This window comes from Ptychodera flava, chromosome 9 (genome assembly GCF_041260155.1).
Source record: "Ptychodera flava strain L36383 chromosome 9, AS_Pfla_20210202, whole genome shotgun sequence".
Taxonomy (NCBI): Eukaryota; Metazoa; Hemichordata; class Enteropneusta; family Ptychoderidae; genus Ptychodera; species Ptychodera flava.
Genome location: NC_091936.1, coordinates 20,501,431 through 20,519,129, shown reverse-complemented (window position 1 = coordinate 20,519,129; position 17,699 = coordinate 20,501,431). Strand labels below are relative to the sequence as shown.

Sequence of the window (17,699 nt, the reverse complement as noted above, 5' to 3'; positions counted from 1 at the left end):
ATTCCAAAGTGGTACTTCTTTCAGTCCTGCGCGTACCTAACCTGACTCACTCCAAACGTGACTGAAATCTAGGAGCTGTCCGGCAAGAGACCGCACTTTCCGTACAGTGGTAAAAATAATACACATACACTAGTAAAAATGATACCTATACCTTCCATAACCTTGACAATCGCGTCTGCAATGCTGACCAGTTGGTGCAGATATTTTGAATCATCAATTTACATCCATGTGATAGCCTACAGAGCAAGGTCTATGTTTTGCAAGAGTTCACGGAATCGACGATTGATATTAAAACTGGTGTAATTTTCACTAACTAGTTTTGCTTCGGTTCGAAGTATGCTTACATAAAAATACAGAAAATGTATATCATGGAAAACGCGGATTACCCAACAGTTGGTGAAATCCGTCGCTTGTGGCAGAGATTAGTGTTACTACTGCTGAGACTCCCTAGCTAGATTATAAATATCCACGCGGCACACAATCTCTGTACGGAGATTGACAAATTTGCGTACAAATACTTCATTATCTGTAGGTGTAGTCTAGTATTATATGTATACAAGGTATACAAGTCATCGGGAGCGGCCATCAAATCAGTACTTTAATAAAGTCTCTTATGAATTGTATAAACACCATAAGCTTATGAACCAAATAATTATATAAAAATGGTATAACAGATAGTGCAAATAGGAAAAGATGAAATACGCCGTAACGCAGTGCTGTCGTGTGCAAATTCAATGATTTTTTTAACTTTTTGTACCTATCATACCTAAGAGCGCAAACATTTATATCTTCCTATTTGTGACAATCTATAAGCAGCTCTGAGCTAGTAAAATCTTCGTTTTGGGTCGCGTTTTGGCGCGTGTAGGTTTTAGTTTCCTCGTAAAAACCTAAAAGCTTACCTATCACAAGTTTCTATTGTTGACTTTATTTTATCGCAAAAGAAAACCACGATTTTGCATCGCGAAAAAATGTGAAGTAAAACTTTATTCTCCAGACAAATAGTCACAGGCATGAGCATGTTAAATGAGTAAATTTGTCAAAATAATGGCACTATGCTTTGGGTTTTTTTTACATTTTTTTAAAATTTCTACTGTTATCCACCTACCATTTGAGTGGGCGCAAAAGAAAGAACTTTCTCACTGTGGCCTCTGCAAATATTGGACGAGCAAACAGCACAACGGATGTGCGGAAAACATTCAAGTACCAGGTGGCTACTTACCGAAAGTGTTTTGACAGTTCAAATGAAAAATTCTTTGGTGACTTCTCGTCCTGAAACATATCCACGTCTCTTAAATACGACGCCTCGACGGTCAAGATGTTGGCATTATGCAGTTTGTATCCATCTTTTACGACCACGACGCCTAACCCCAATGGCATAAACAAACCTGCAAAGGTGTAGATACATTGTCGCAATAAATCAAACATACTTAGCTTTCGTGGCGCCAAATGATAACAAGCGCGCGAACTCGACACACTTTTTTATTTGTCACTCTATTAAGACAAAAATATTTTTTTGAATGACGACGCTTTTAGAGATGTTGTAGGACACAGCGAACCGCGAATTTGCAACACTGATAGGCAACCGAGAGGAGACAAGGGAAATGAAAGTGGTGTAATTTAAAAAAATACAAGTTTAGCGCTGATCGACAATACACAAAATATGTTGTCGAATATGTTATAGTCGCTCTTACTATAACATTTTTATTTTCTCTGTTGGCATTTCTGGTTGTTTCTATGCCTGGTCAAATTGTTTCACGTTGGGATATTTGCTACGTTAAGTTATATTCATGTTAGCTGCCCTTATACCGATGAAAGAACATATTCATATATTCATAACACTGTTTTATCGCTATGCGGGTCAAATATAATCCCTATAGAAATACCAACGAAAACAAAATCTAAGAATAGGAGTGGGGTCAAATGTAGTTCATATCGTTGTACTAAGAAAATGCAAATCCGGAAGCTGGGGTAACCTCCGGCTCGTTGCTGTCGTTTGGAACTCGATGATTATGGAAAATCGCACACCTTGCTCTATGCACTGCACCGTTTTCTTTAAAATTATGGCTACAATAAATTCGGAAAACAAGATAGCGATACTTTCATGACTTAGTTTTCTTAAGTTAGTATGGTCAGGTATAGGAAAAATTCTGATCAGTCGACTGAATCGTCATAGCAACGATTATGACCGTGATAGAAACAGTGACCGATTATCCGAACACCAAAATAACCTTCGATTATGTCACTTTCTGTAGTTCTAGAACCATATTTTCATAACGACATTTCCAAGGGCGAAAGAAGGTCGTAGTGCGAACAGATGAGGTCAGCAAGCAATCACTGATTTAGTTTTCAAGTTGCGGACAGAGGTTACGGGAACTTCTGAAGGTGAAAAGAATTGCTGAAGGTTGATCAACTAGGAAGAGTGCCCTGGTCGATGACCACTACAATGTCTTGTTTGTCATATGGAAGGAAGCCATTGCAGGAAGTGCGTATGCATGGCGTACATACAAATCCTTCAGAGGGCCGAATATCACGGACTAAGCTCGACCATTTGCGTGTTTCAATAAAAGATAGTGCTGGTAGATTTTGTCCAGTCTGTGATATACGTAAAATATCATCGTCCTAACTCGGATAGGAGAGTACCTTTGGCAGACTGAGCTATCGCTTTCTTGAAGAGCGACCAGAGCCCGGACCAGAGAAAACAGACTGGGTCGTAAACAAACCACGAATAGCAGATTCTTAGTAAAATAACATTTTATGTGAGAATAGATCCGATAGGCTACTGTTCCAAAACATTACGAGAAAGATGAAAGATGCTATATTCTAGCCTTATGTGCTACCCGTATCGCTATACAAAACTAACGTTTCCGTTTGCGGTTTCGCACATCTTGTCAGGCACGTGGAAGCCTGAAACACCAATTCTTCACTTTCGAACACAATGTATCTATTTGCCTAGCGATATTTAAGGTAGTATGCGCCTCGAAAATGAAATACTTAGACTTTTTCTCAAACTTTTCTCCAGGAATCTCACAACCATTCTCTTTTAAAATCAAGAACACAAATCAGGGGTAACCGATCACTGGAGAAACAAAACATCCAATATTTACCAATATTTAAAATTCAGAATGGTCGCCATCCCTGTTAACTCTACGGAGAAAAATGAAATTTTCGACTCTGAAAAACTGAGACGGTGATTTTTTTTCTTACACCAAGAGCGAAATATCTGTCCCCGAGGTGTGTTCGACCTTAAAGGTGATTCAAGTGAAGCATAAGACATTTTTGATTTTCAGCTGTTTAGTCAAATAGACTGTAAGTTGAGCGTACAAAATAATTCCAATTTGTTACCTTATACGCTGCAAATTAACTAAACTTGTTAAAGTGAAAGAAAATTATCACCTCATTGAAGAAGGTATGGTAGAAAAGTTCTCCAATGTATTTTTTTACTATATGAGTATTATTCTAGAAAAGATCAACATTTGAAATGAAAGCAAACTCAAGACCTACTTTTATGGGGATCCACGATGATTGAATCAGCCCGATGAACTCCTTTAAAATGATATTTCATCTCATCAACCAACACAAAGAATCCACCATAAGCCGCATCAACGTGAAGCCACAGGTTGAATTCCTCAGCCACGTCTGCGATTTCATCTATTGGATCAACGGAGCCAAAGTTTGTGGTGCCAACTGATGCTGCAACTATCGCCGGTAAGAGGCCGGCCTGGTGGCACAATAGAGATAAAGAAATAATTTAAGTACGTATGCCATCAAGTGAGCAAGTAAATTGGTTGGCTAATAAGGTTGTCTGCCCTTCATTTATTATGGTAAACTGGCTCGGTTATTACATTTTTCTTGCTTAAATCAAACAAAGACCTCGCTACGAGTCATTCTCTTGTTCAGCTGTACAGTTTATCTCCGTAGGTCTTCCGGCCAAAGAATACACATTATTTTGCCTGTTTCACAGGTATTGAACACTTCCCGGTTCTTTCAAAAGTCGAGGTTGCAGATGGACAAAAATGAATTTGCTGTTATTTGTATCGGTAGTCATAAATGCACTTCGTCGAAAAAAATGTGATAGTATTCCATACAGTTCCCTCTCTGTTAAAAGAATGTCCGTCATATTTCAGCACCACACTAGTGTGCGTCCTTGGACTTTTCTGAAAGAAGTACATGACACCTGTGATAGCTACATTCGGATAACAAATTAGATACCTCTTTGTCTCTTTTAACAATCTTCCGCAATTCCTCTGGAACCATTCGAAACTTTTTGTCCATGGGTACTTTTCTCAAAATAGCCTCGCCCAGACCGATTACATTTAACGCCTTGTATGCACACACGTGCAGTGCATCTGTGAGATAGATTACTGTCCTGCGGAATAATGGAAGACACACTCTGCAGAAACTCACGTATTTACTACATTGACCAGACGTATAATAATATTGACTGCTATCACTTGTTTACATGTATCTCTTCGCTGAAACACTGCAGAGAATTTATACCCATCAGCCATAACACAGAAATAGTATGTTAAAGGTATATTGCAGAGTACCTTTCGAGAAGCTGCCACAAAACTTAAGTTTTCAACTACGGCTTAAACTTTCCCAAAAGACTTTCTAAACCATTCCTTTACTGCAATCGAAATCAGGGTCGCATTAAAGTCTGAAAATCATAAATTTACCGACATAAGAAATTCACCGTGACCGCGATCCTTATGTTAATCTATGTTAGAAAACATTAATTATCAATTTTCGCAAAAGCGAGGCGTTAAATTCCGATTACACGGAATTAAAAAATGAGTCCAACACCAAACAAAAATCCCTATTCGCAAGCTGCAGTCTATCTTTACGAGTTTTGGGGGCCTTGGATAATTAAAACATGCGCACGGTAAACGCAACTTCTGTGTTTTGAGGGGGAGGGGGTTTGGCTTTATTTCGATTGCCATGCGCAAAAATCGCACTACGTTTTCCTATCGCAACATCTCCCTACACTTTTTTCTGTATTACAAAATATCGCGCTACATTGTTTGGCGTGTACCAGGCCAGTACGGCACAGGCGCGGCACCAGTTGACATACATGTGAATCAGTGCGCGAAAAAATAACTTAACAATCATTTTGGATACTCTGTATTATTTCATTCCATTGGTTGCGTCATTGTTGAGTTGGCACTGAACAGAGATTGATTTTAGAGGGGGCATGGGAGGGGGGTAGCCTATGCGTGATTTCATAGCGACGTAATCATCCGATCGTTAGAGGCAGATACAGAATAAGGATATGTTGGATTTTCGGACTTCCAAACTTACGTTTAGGGGAAGGGGGGTTGAGGACAAACCCACTTAGTTTCGTTTATCGTGCGCATGTTTTAGTTATCCACACGGTCATACAGTGTGCGAAATTAAGAGAAAATAGCTACAGGTCATAAGGGCCTACACCAAGCCAAAGCTTCAGGTCCTTACAGAAAACTGCCGGTCCTCAATAAATGCAGTTGTTAACGACAATTAAAGTCAACCTCTCCACCAATACTATGCTTTTGAATGTTGTAATATTTAATTTTTCATGTCCTTTTATCAATACAGTCAGTAAGTATTCACTCAAAAGGACTATTGTTCACATAGATTGCAGAATAGTGTAGGTGAATGATCATGAATCATTCATCTACATGATCTGGAATCTGAAAAAGATCACAGCCCTCATCTTCCTCGTTGTCATGCGCACACATTTATCAATGTTTTCCACCACGGGGGAGGGGGACTATGGGACTAACAGGAGAATATGACATTTTTTCTAGCCATGTCAAATCCCCACTCTCGGACTATAAAATGATGTCAAACACCCAGGGACCGGGGAATACAGGCTCGTGCACTGGCTACTCGTGACTAATGAAAGCAAGAAAATTTGTCTCTCATGACTTTCTATGGGGAATGGTGTTCTCTACATTGCTGTGTACAAATGTATACTACACCAGGGCATGTGATATTGTGATTTGAAAACGGTTGGCGAGCTGAAAATCACTTCTGAAATTAGCCAACGCGAATGGTAGAAGGGTGAGTGAATAGCTTAGTACCCTGAAAACAGTCATAAGTGTATGAATAATTTTTTATGCAAACATTGATTACTACGTTTTTTTAAACAGAAGGGAGAAAATACTTGGTATGTATTTTGATATGACGTATGGATTACTTTCAACATTTTTCAAAAAATAAATATGCTTAAATGTGGCCTCTGTTGCATTCATGAAGAAACAGGTGAAGTTATACTTTTAATTAAAACGACAAGTATCGTAACTTTTCTTGATTATAGAAATTGCATACAACATGAATGGCAAACGCCAATCGCGGAAATGAATGTATATTTTCTGATCGAAAAGTTGTGCCTGAGCGATTGCTGGGTCTCATCGCCCTTTGAAAGCTTAAAGTTATTAAAATGACTCTGAAAAGTTTGACAGACACTCGACAATCAACACCGTAAAATCTTAAAAGACGTATTTTTTGCGACTTTTAGGCCTACAGCCCAGGATGACGGTGAGGTTTGCATGCCTGTCGTAAAACGGTACCGGTAGGCCTATACATCGAAACAATTTGAAGCCCTACTCTCTGCCTCAGAGAGTATACACAACGGATCGTGCAACTCGACAAAACTGTTATGATAAGGCCGCTCTATTTTATAAAATGGTCCACAAACAAACGCAGCGAAACGTGAACTTGATTGTCGACTGCAAGTAGCATAATTGGGCTGTCGTGTAAGATCTAGTCCTTGTATCGGGCGTAGTTCAAAACCATAGAGGTAAAAAAATACCTCCATGTTCAAAACCAAATATTAGTCGTTTTTGTCTTAAACACTTCTATGAACCATTTATGTTTTGAACGCTTCAATGGAAAATCAAAGCAAAGAAAACGGAGTCAGTTTGATAAAATGAAGGGCTGTATTATGTACATTTGTGTACATGTAAATTCCGAACACAAGTGTGGAACTAGTGAAGTGATACCAGGTGTTGTTGTCATATGACACAGATATGCTAACATTACAAGGGTTACACTCACTAGACGAGTATTATTATAATATTGTATCGCATTATTACACCAAAATCAATTCATTTCATTGCTAGAATCTGCATGCACGGACATAATTCATACTGATCTGAATGTAATCAGCTGCACCGTACCATGCGCATCGATCGGAGGGATTAGACTTCGTAAATGCAAGAAGTCGCAAAACAAAAGTTACTATGTTGCGACATTGTCAACCCCACCCCCTACCCGTCTGGAGTACCATAGAGCTCGAATTCCCCACTACCAGGACTCGAAGTGCGATCAATATCCCCTGTTGCCCCGCACTCCCACGTTGGGAAACATTGATAGGTGCATGGCATTCAAGTCTGAATCACATGATTCAGAGTCAGTCATCATCTGCATCTGTTACAGGTCTTGACGGAGAAATTTTCATCATTTATTCCAAATTTCAGTCGGTCATAAGGACCGACATGTTGCTAAAAACTTTCGGCCCGACGAGAAATCTGTCGGTCTCGGACCGTCGGACCGACGTTAATTTCGCACACTGCGGTCATACCTCTCGAAATCTCTTGCCTTCAGTTGTTTGCTCTGCCTGGCAGTCAGAAAAGACAGCACTGTCGCTGTTGAACCACCGGAAGTTAGATTTCCAGCAAAGCCGGCTGGGAAGTTAAAGAGACCAGCGTAGTAAAGTAAACGTGGACAACTGGGATGAAGTAAGAATTTTTACACCCATTTTATTCATTTATCTACATGAAGCGAAGGAAAAATTAACCATCCATGTAACTAAAGTGTGACCCTGACCTATATACGAACTCACGCACGCGCAACAGTGCATTGTCCTGAACTAAGCGGGGAAATTCCCTGCTGAGCATGTTTATACATGTACGGGAAATTCCGTGTGAGTCATCACCATCAAACTAGCCTATATAAAGGAGCCCCGTTGTCAGTCCGGCCGGTCGCGGAGTCTAGCTGATGTTGAACACGAAGTTCCTATCGGTGCGAACTTGTTCACCTGATAGATAAAATTTTAGTAATTTCCTCTGAACTTAAAAGTGACGGAAGACCATTACTTCAAATAATATGAGACGTTTCAGATGAATGGTACTGATATCTAAAGTGTTCACTCTTTTATCTCTACGTACAATGTAGTTCCTAAGTCGTTCTCTATTCTATTCCCACCAACAAAACATTCAATACTCATTTCCCCTCCCCGATCTTTATCGATACTTATGATAATATCACAAGTTGTTCTGTTATCTGTTTTCATAGCATAATATCCAACCAAATCGTCAAATTCATCTCCAGTAGCTAACTTTACACATCTAATGAGAACTGTACCATGTTGAAGTATTTTCATATTATCAGTCATCTGTTGATTTACAGTCTGTAAAGTGAGAACAGCTGCCTCATCACCGACACTTTTAAGACCCAGTTTCTTTAAAGTTGTGTCCCAAAATAATCTAACTGGAACTCCGCTAGCTGTATACGAGCAATAATTCTCCCCCTCGTTTATCCACCTTCTTAGTGTATTATCTGCCTTCATTATTGTATTAAGAGGACTAATTTTAAGATGAATCGGTATACCAAGAAGTGCAATGTATGGATTCGTAGGAGTAAGCCAACTACGAAAATCTAACAATTTATATTTGTTTACATTGCTATCAAAATAAATCACATTCGGAGTTCCTGGTGGTTCAGCAACACCTCCTGCAATTTCACTATCCAATATATCTAAGATGTTACGCGGCACATTATAAGGCATGAATTTCTGACTAGCCGAATCCCATGTCAGAGCAAAAGGAGTAGAATCATTCGAAGCCTTTGTGGCGTCAATTACAGTTTCATCAATGTCTTTAAGTTCGGAAAATTCTACAGCATGTTCGTGGGGTGGCGCCGCGGCATTGGCTAAAACGAAATATTTTTGCGCGGTCCTTGTAACGAAGGACGTAATCCTTATTATGATTAGCAGCCATCTTAGTATTATTGTTAACTTTAACATCACTCAGATCTTCAAGCTCAAGATTTTGCATACGAATTGTACCTAGACCGAAGCCACTTGGATCAGACATACTCCGTAGGGACCTATATACAGTGAAAATTAAAATAATACCTTGTAATATACAATACACAGTCATGGCTTCAGCTATAGGAATGACAGTTCTCGGTGCTGTATTAAATGCAACGGCATTCACAGGAGGAAATATTATCGGACAAAAGCTTTCTGGTAATGGTGATGCTCTTATTGAAGAAAAGGTCCGACATGATAAAGCATTAGAAAAATTTGAACATGATCGCAACGTCTGGTCAGAAAAAAGATTACTACAGGCTGACTGGGAAAGAGAAAATCAGGCAAAGGACGCACATGCTGCGGCAGAATTAAGAGATACAGATGCAGAAATCCTGGAAGAAGAGCAGAAGCGGTGCAAAGCAACTCTACGTCAGACCGTCCGAAGGGGCAGTTCAATTCTCAGATTATTATCAGCCCAGTCCTGAGCAAAAGAAATATGAGATGATCTATATTGCTGGAGGATTGGTCGTGGGATGGTTTATCTTCCGATAGGGTTACACCGGTAGGGGCCCGCTTCGGGACTACAATAATTCAATACAAAAGCTAATTGGCCAGTTATTGAAATCGATCATGTTTCCATCCTGATCCGTTATCCAGATACGAATTGAATTCATGTAATCTCCCCCTTTTCTCAATGGCATAGAAATTGCTCCGTTTTTAAAATCGTAAGTAACCTTTTCACTTATTTCTCTCGTATCCCGGATGGGAAGTATTTGTAAACAGTTCGATACTTTCCCCTGTATGTATCCTCCGGAGGCACCCGAACCAAATGAAACATAATTTCAGTAACATCGACTACATCTGAATGAACTATATATTTAGTGACTGTTAAGAAATCCACTTTCTTCGGACTCATAGTACTTTTTATAACTGGGTGTGTCTCAGGTTTATCTGAAAAGCCGACGACGTTGGCGAAGCTACCTGTGGCATTGAAATAGACTTTAATATCTTTAGCCAAGTTAGATAAACATGGTTTGTCGGCAGATGTTTTTCAAAATTAATTTTTTGCTTCAACCGATTGCTTTGTTTAACGTATCGATATTGTAGTTACCTGGACGTATTGATTTAGTCTTCTTCGGTTGGTCACCTTCTTGATATTTTATTACATTATTCGTCGATGTTATGTTATGCCATGAATTATATAGTCCGCACTCTAGCAGTCTTATCTTCGTAAACTGTGTCGTGTCAATGCAAGGGTAAAAATTAACAGTGACTGGTTCACCTGTTTGGCTTTCAATCCAAATGATCATTGTTGTGCGCTGTATATATTACTAAGTATAAATGTTCGATGAATATTATTATTATTCCGAAGGTGCCCATTACGAAGTATAAGGTTCTGCAGGAATAATATTTTTCTGTTCAAGGAGATCTTTGGTTGCTACCGCGGCAGCAGTCGCACCGCCTAATTTTGCCAATCGAGTCAAATTTGGCGACTTGGATCGCCAACCTCTATTTCAGAAATTTGCTGGAGATCATAAGATATCCCATCGCAAGTCCTGCGATTACAATACCATCGTACATTGTGTTTACAACTGTTTTAATATCCATGATTGCTGACTAGTATATAAAATAAAAAATAAAAATAAAAAATATGGGGAGTTAATCCATCATTACAATGTAGAGGAGCTGGGTCCTCCCTCCCCCTCCCCCTCCCCTCCCGTCGGAACTGTTCTGGAGGGAGCCGCTACTGGCTCTGTTTTTTCCGCTTTCTTTTGGGGAGGATCTTTCGATCTGGACTCGATCGATTAACGGGACAGGGGGTATGCCGAGCACGCCCCCAATATAGCCCTAATGCAGTCATGAAACTCCCACAATTCCTAAAACAAGATAACATTTATTATACCAGCGTGAATTATTATCACACTGTTCTTTCATTGTAGGCGGTAGGTCTGCTTCAGTCGCTACCGCATCGATCCCCTCCCCCCCCCCTCTCCATTGCTTTTAGTTTCTTCTCCCTGTTTTGCTGTTCCATTCCGCTAATTTCTTGCCCGCAGCAACTCTCCTGGATGCTTCGTCGGTAACGTCACTTTCTCTATGTTGCGCTGTGTCGGAGGTGCCGGTGTTGGTGTTAGGATCGTCCCTGGTAAGGTCGTCCCTGGCGGAGCCGTTTGCTGAGTCGTCGAAGTTGAATCCATTTATTTCAGGTACTATATTAAACCCGATTTTTTTAAATTTAAATGTTTACCCGTAATTAAACCGGTGGAAATTAGAGCAATCAGGGGCCCCCACGTGTACCCTATCCGTCCTGATAATCGTTTTATTTCACTGTTTAGAATAAAATCCTTTTTAAGATCAGTGGCATAGTTATCTCGATCATCGATTGGAACTACCTGACTTATTGCCGGGCTCCTAGATCTATGAAACTTTGAGTGATGGTATCACTTATAAGAGAACTGTATTTCGCTTCATAGACTTTAAAGGCTCGTGTTATGAATTCATCTTTCCACGTTTCCACTTCTCTAACTGTAAACTCCTTACCAAAAAATAACTTACTTTGACCACTTGCGATGACACAGAGTATTTTTCACGTTTTGTCTCTATTATGGATTGAGCGTCCGAAGGCGCCGAAGCCCCTCGGAATGCGCTGTCATATTTGCCGCTGCCGATGACTTTATTAAATTCTCCATTGTTTGCAGTATGTTATCTATTCTTAGTAAAAAATAAAAAATTCGTTTAAACCTGAATCCGAAATAAAGTATTAACATAGTCTGGAATGTTAGTACCCCTAACAGAACCGTACCGACAGGGATTCCGACAGGGATCCGAGAAAATTCTCCTCCATTTAAATCTATCTGTATATAGAAACACGAATAATGAGTACAGACCTATTCCCAGTTGCTTTTCAATTGAATAAGACGAGCGTACCGACAGTACAGCATGCTGATATTCCTTCCAAACCGGACGGGGAATAAAACCTATTCTCATGGACTTAGAAATATATGTAACGCCGACAGATAAATTTACTTTCCATCCACGGGATGTGTTCAAAGATAACGTAATCACTCATCGATCAGCGAAAGAAAGTAATGTCTGGCTGGGCAGTCCAAAGATGAAATACTGGGACCAGCAACTGAATTTCGCTGTATGGTGCAGCACTACTGGTTGTGGTATATCATTCACCCATCTCTTCGATAAGAAATTTCCTCCGCAAATACGATCATTCTGCCGTTTCCATGTATACTTTACAATACGTCGGATCCTTCACGAAATGGGCGTTGCACTTCCAGACGATACCCCCACCTTCAAAGCGGGCGACAATCCGTACAATCTCGTCCAATATGAACTTCTCTGTACAGAATTTGGAAATATAAGTCCAACGAAGTCCGACTTTCGTTATCGAAAAGGTCAAAATAAAGGTCTTGGTTATGGTTATGAATATTACACTAATCGTGGTCCCGTTCGACAGCCAAAAGCGATATACAACGGTCATGACTTTTTCCTCTCCGCCGACGGAGGCGTTTTCTATACACATACCATTTTTGGAAAGAAAAAAACATGTACTGCCCGACAAAGACAGACCACACTATTATTTCTTCCGAAATGATGGATCGGAGGGACAATACAATAGTTTCATTCCTCTGAAGGGAGACTCGGGACTAACAAAGGCCGGTCTCGCCCGCCTCAATGAAAGCCTTGAAGCCTACGTATATTGCATACTTGGCGCACAAGCGAATATTCGTAGTACCATAGTGGGCGATACTGGCAGTGCAGAGCAAGTCCGAAAAGAATTCGGTGTTCTCCTCGAAGATGAAATTCGTAATACCGACAAAGTAATTAGTTATAGGCGATATCAAGACACAATAATGAATACTGGTGTAAAACTTGATATGGCAGTCTCACCAATTTACTTCTCTTACCGTCTGAGATGGTCATCTTTCGGGCCCGGCAATCTCGGGTTATAATAATGAATTGCAATACGCAACAGAATCTATGTCCTTCGGGTGAACGGTGATATAACACGGAAGTTCGAGAAAGTGCTGTACACGAGATGGAGGGGGGAGATCCTGTGAAGTGGCAGGACGAGCCCGGAGAGTCACCACCACCTCACAATGACACGACTCGGGGGCCTCCCCTCCCCTCCCCGGAACGGGCAGCATCTGCAGACCCTATTCACGAATATGGTAAAAATTGGTTTGTTATCTTTAGCAATATTCATTACTATTGTAGGTACTGGAATAAAGTCACTAACTATATAGTTCATTCAGATGCTGTCGATGTGACTGGGTTTCATCTAACTCGAACCAGTAACTTAAAAGAACTAGAAGAGATTCATTAATTTACAGTATATAGATCCAGAGTAAATGTCAATATACGTAACCCCACCATTCAACATGATTATAACTGGACCGACATATTCTGGCAAAACAGAATTTATGTTGGACCTCCTCACCGGTCCGTACTTAAGGAAATTCGAATATGTGATATTCATTTGCCCAACATTCATGAATAATAAAGCGTATAATAGAAGATTCATTTTCACCGATGATAATGTGTTTATATTTCCAGTCGGACTCGATGCAGTGGATGATACATTAACCTACGTGCATAAAGAATGGGCCGGCACGAACACTTTAATAATCCTCGACGACTGCGCCTCGTCCAAAGATATGAAGAAGCGCAGTAACGTTTTAGTCAACTTGGTTTCAGCGCAAGGCACGACGGATTATCTGTCTGGGTTCTGACTCAACAATATACTAGTATTAGTAAACCATTCAGGGAAAACATACAGATGTTAGTACTATTTTACACACCGAACAAGATAGACAACAAAACTATTATAAAAGAATATGGAATGGAGGTGTCAGAACGGGAAGCGTGGGCTAATCAAGCAATTGAAAAGTAGGCCATTCAGTAAACTAGTATTTCGTTTACGGCAACCGTACGACATAAAATTATTCGTATAATATAACAATTATGGAAGCTGAAGGTACTCTTAGAGAATTATATTACAACCCGAAAACTGGTTTTGGAGGTGTACAAAAATTGTATGACGCAGCACGGGCCAGCGGACTCCACGTCACTAAGAAAGAGGTGAAGGACTGGTTAAAAACTCAGCTAACTTATAATCTACATAAACCGGTACCTCGTTCTCATGCTACGGGCGGCCGACGCGTTTTTGTAACATCGATAGACTCACAGTGGCAAGCAGACCTTGTGGAATTCCCTGCAGCATTCGCAAAAGAGAATCATAACATTCGATACATGCTAACAGTAATCGATGTACTCAGTAAATATGCCTGGGCTAGGCCAATACAGTCAAAAACGGCCGATGACACTCTGAAGGCGCTACAAGACGTGATTAAGAAATCCGGGAGAAGGCCCGACAAACTTCAGACAGATGAGGGGCGGGAATTTACTAATCGAAAAATGCAGGGGTGGTTGGAGGAGGTGGGAATTCACTGGTTTCACACCTACAGTGACAAAAAAGCTAGCGTCGTTGAACGTTTTAATCGGACCCTCAAGACGATGATGTGGAAATACTTTACATACAGACAGACACGTGAATGGCTTTCTATTCTACCCCACCTTCTCGAGAATTACAATAACACCGTTCACGGAAGTATCAAAATGAAACCCAGGGACGTAACAGAGGAGAACGATTGGCAGGCATTTTATACACTATCGGTCCTGAGTTGGCAGCCGGGGGAGCCAACCCTGAATTCAAGCGGGGAGAACGGTGTTCGAATTACAAAATACAAGACCACTTTTAAGAAAGGTATTTACCAAATTGGACAGAGGAGATTTTCGTGGTTTCAAAAGTTGTGTACGCAGCTGGCTTGGGAACGCCACCAGTTTACAAAATAAAAGATCTGAATGGAGAGGAAATACTCGGCACTTTCTATTCTGATGAACTTCAGAGCGCCCTTTCGGACGAGCTGTACAGAGTAGAACGAATTTTGAAGACGAAAAAAATTAGAGGAAAGAAATATTATCTGATAAAATGGAAAGGTTATCCAGAAAGTTTCAATAGTTGGGAGCCAGAGGAAAATGTTATTAGAACTTCGTAAGTTCCTGTGCTGGTACTTGTCAAGTACTACGTAAGTTCCTGTGCTGGTACTTGTCAAGTACTACGTAAGTACTAACGTAAGTATTTACGAAAGTTATTCAATAAGAACCATGGAAAAAGTCTTAATTTCTTGAAAGCCGAAAGTGTCAGTTTACCACCCCACTTCCACCCCCACCTGGCCAAGTATTTATCATGTACTGTCGTAAGTAATGTTCACTTACTGCATCTTTTTCGGCAGTATGTGGATGAGGTGGTATCTCAGTTCCTGAACATATTAAGTTTGCAAGATCTTCAAAACGACTTCTCATGTTACCACAGTCCGTTCTTTCGAGTCCCCCTTGTTCAGCTTTATCGATAAGTTCTGGTTGAAGTATAATGTACACAACTGACATAAGCCATAGACAAGTAACTTCAAAGTCCCCCCTTTTCATAATGTCAAGTGCTCGTAGGTCAAACGAAGCATTATAAGCACACACAGATTCACAAGCGTTAAGAAGTTTGTGTAGGTTCTTTAGTGAGACTCGAGGTTGTTCTAGTTGTTCTTGACCAGGTGGGAAGTACGCTTTTTCAAGTTCCTCCTCCTTGAAACCGTCTATTAAAAATCCCTGGCTGCCGCCGCTCCATGCAATTCCAAAGTCAAAAGCTCGTGGATATTCTACTGGCCCGACTGTCTCAGTATCAATGTTGGATTAAGTATATTCTTGAGACGAGGGGGGTAAGAGATTGATGAATTACCAAACATGGAAGCCTGTAGTCGTGGCAAATTCTAAGAAAGTCTGTTTGAACTTGTTGTGAATCTCTTCTAGTTCTTCTAAGGCGGCTATTTCGTACGACCTGGCTCGAGTCAACACATTCCGCCTGCAATAATCCCAAGGCATATCTTTGAATATGATAATGAAACTGGGTAAATGGTCAAATGCTCTAGAAACAATCTTTTTTCTTCCCACTCCGTGGAAACGCCCCGGATTCTAGAAAAAGTTAGATGTTGAATTATGGAAGAGTCACAAATAATGTATTGTTCTGAAGGGGTACCCCCCTCCCTCCTCCCAGCTGACATTGTAAACTAAGCGTATGTTCTATAAACTGTTCTGAAAATCAGCAATCGAAACGGGGGAGCGCCCATTATAAAAGTCGGCAATGTTGCTGGAAAAACTAGTGTCAAATTCTGGTACGTGATAGGGATCCAAATTTATGCATCGTAACTCTTACCACTTCCAGTTGGTCCATTATGAATATGTATGACATTTTAGGATACTATATCATAGAAAAAATTTTTTAAAATTATTTTTATTAAGATATATACGATAAGACAATGACAATCCTTTCTATTTCAACTGCAATAAAAATACTTGAAACCGGAGAAGAGAATATTCAATCAGTGACGGCAAACTCATATTTGGTGAATCATTGGTAGATCCTTTCATATACGTAGACAGTGAGCTAGAAGTGGTTTTCCCCATCGGACCTAAATATGGTTCGGGAGGAGATCCAGCTACATGTGATGGGGTGTGTGTCCGTTGGCAACCGAGTCTTCAAAAGTTTACTGATTTAATAATATTCCGTACCCTAGGTGAAAGTTTCGATGCATCTACTGCTAAAAGTTATGCTCTAAGCCTGGCCGCTCACTCCAAGAATAATTCCTGCGGATTTTACAATCCATCTAAAGTGTATCAGAAGCGAGGGAGCGAGGGGCCTCAGCCAGTTGCGTATTTTAAATTCAGTTTAAAAGAGGGGGAGGGGCTCACGATTTCGCTACATGTATTGATATGGTTCAAGAAATTGACTGCGGTTTTAAAACAGTGAGCCCTTGCCAGTCCGAGAAAATCCTGCTATTGTACCTCGTAATATCCGAAAAGGTAGTAAGATAGAATTCTTAGCATTTAAACCGCGCTTAAGTAAGCGTGGCCTTTCTTTCACTGTGAGAGGTTATTTTGTGCTGCGCCTAATAAACCAGAAATTCAAGATGTGGAAGAACTAGTCGACTTAGAAAGATTAGGTGAGATATATAAACAAATAAATGCTGACAAAAATATTATAGTGGATTTTGATGACCTATCATAGAATAATTATTTTTCATTTTAAAAATTTTTAGGATAGTATATATATCATAAAGATGGCCAGTTACATACAGCATTCAAGGGAGCAGTTTTACAAAAAAAATTTCCTGAAGTCAAGCGAGTCAAGGATATCGGGGAGCTGGTGGATATTGAAGGTATGGTCAAAGAAAGCCATTCGGAACGAAAGATGTACTCTGTTTATACTGAAATGGAAGTCAAATTATCGGATCCGAAAACTGGTAATACACAACCGCGTTCATTGTATGTTAAATTAAATGATACATACACAAAAGATGTAAGAGGATCGGGATCGGATGTGGGGCAACAATTAATAGATCGCTACGATCGTATGCTTGATACAATTGAAAATGTTGAGGGTTCTGGTCTCGTTCTCGAGGAGATACTTAATTTGAAGTAATTCTAGTAGAAGTTTTACTCGGGGCTGGCCCGGGGGCTGGGATTCAACTTCCCAGATGGTTAAAAAATAAGCATTGTGTGAGCGATCTGGTGCTACCTTCGGGCAGCGAGAACTGTTTTCAATACGCCATCGTAGCAAGTTTAA

The 17,699-nt window shown here is 40.2% G+C and overlaps 1 protein-coding gene across 2 annotated transcripts in view; it reads right to left on the bottom strand.

Moving 5' to 3' along the window:
- LOC139140290 (aromatic-L-amino-acid decarboxylase-like) overlaps window positions 1-17,699 on the bottom strand; it is a 31,608-nt gene that overhangs the window by 3,252 nt on the left and 10,657 nt on the right. For both annotated transcript variants that reach the window (XM_070709438.1, XM_070709439.1), the window contains 4 exons: window positions 7,562-7,686; window positions 4,210-4,366; window positions 3,502-3,718; window positions 1,220-1,385 (listed from right to left, as the gene is read on the bottom strand). In XM_070709438.1, coding sequence (XP_070565539.1) covers window positions 1,220-1,385; window positions 3,502-3,718; window positions 4,210-4,366; window positions 7,562-7,686 — 665 coding nt within the window. The remainder of the gene's footprint in view (window positions 1-1,219; window positions 1,386-3,501; window positions 3,719-4,209; window positions 4,367-7,561; window positions 7,687-17,699) is intronic.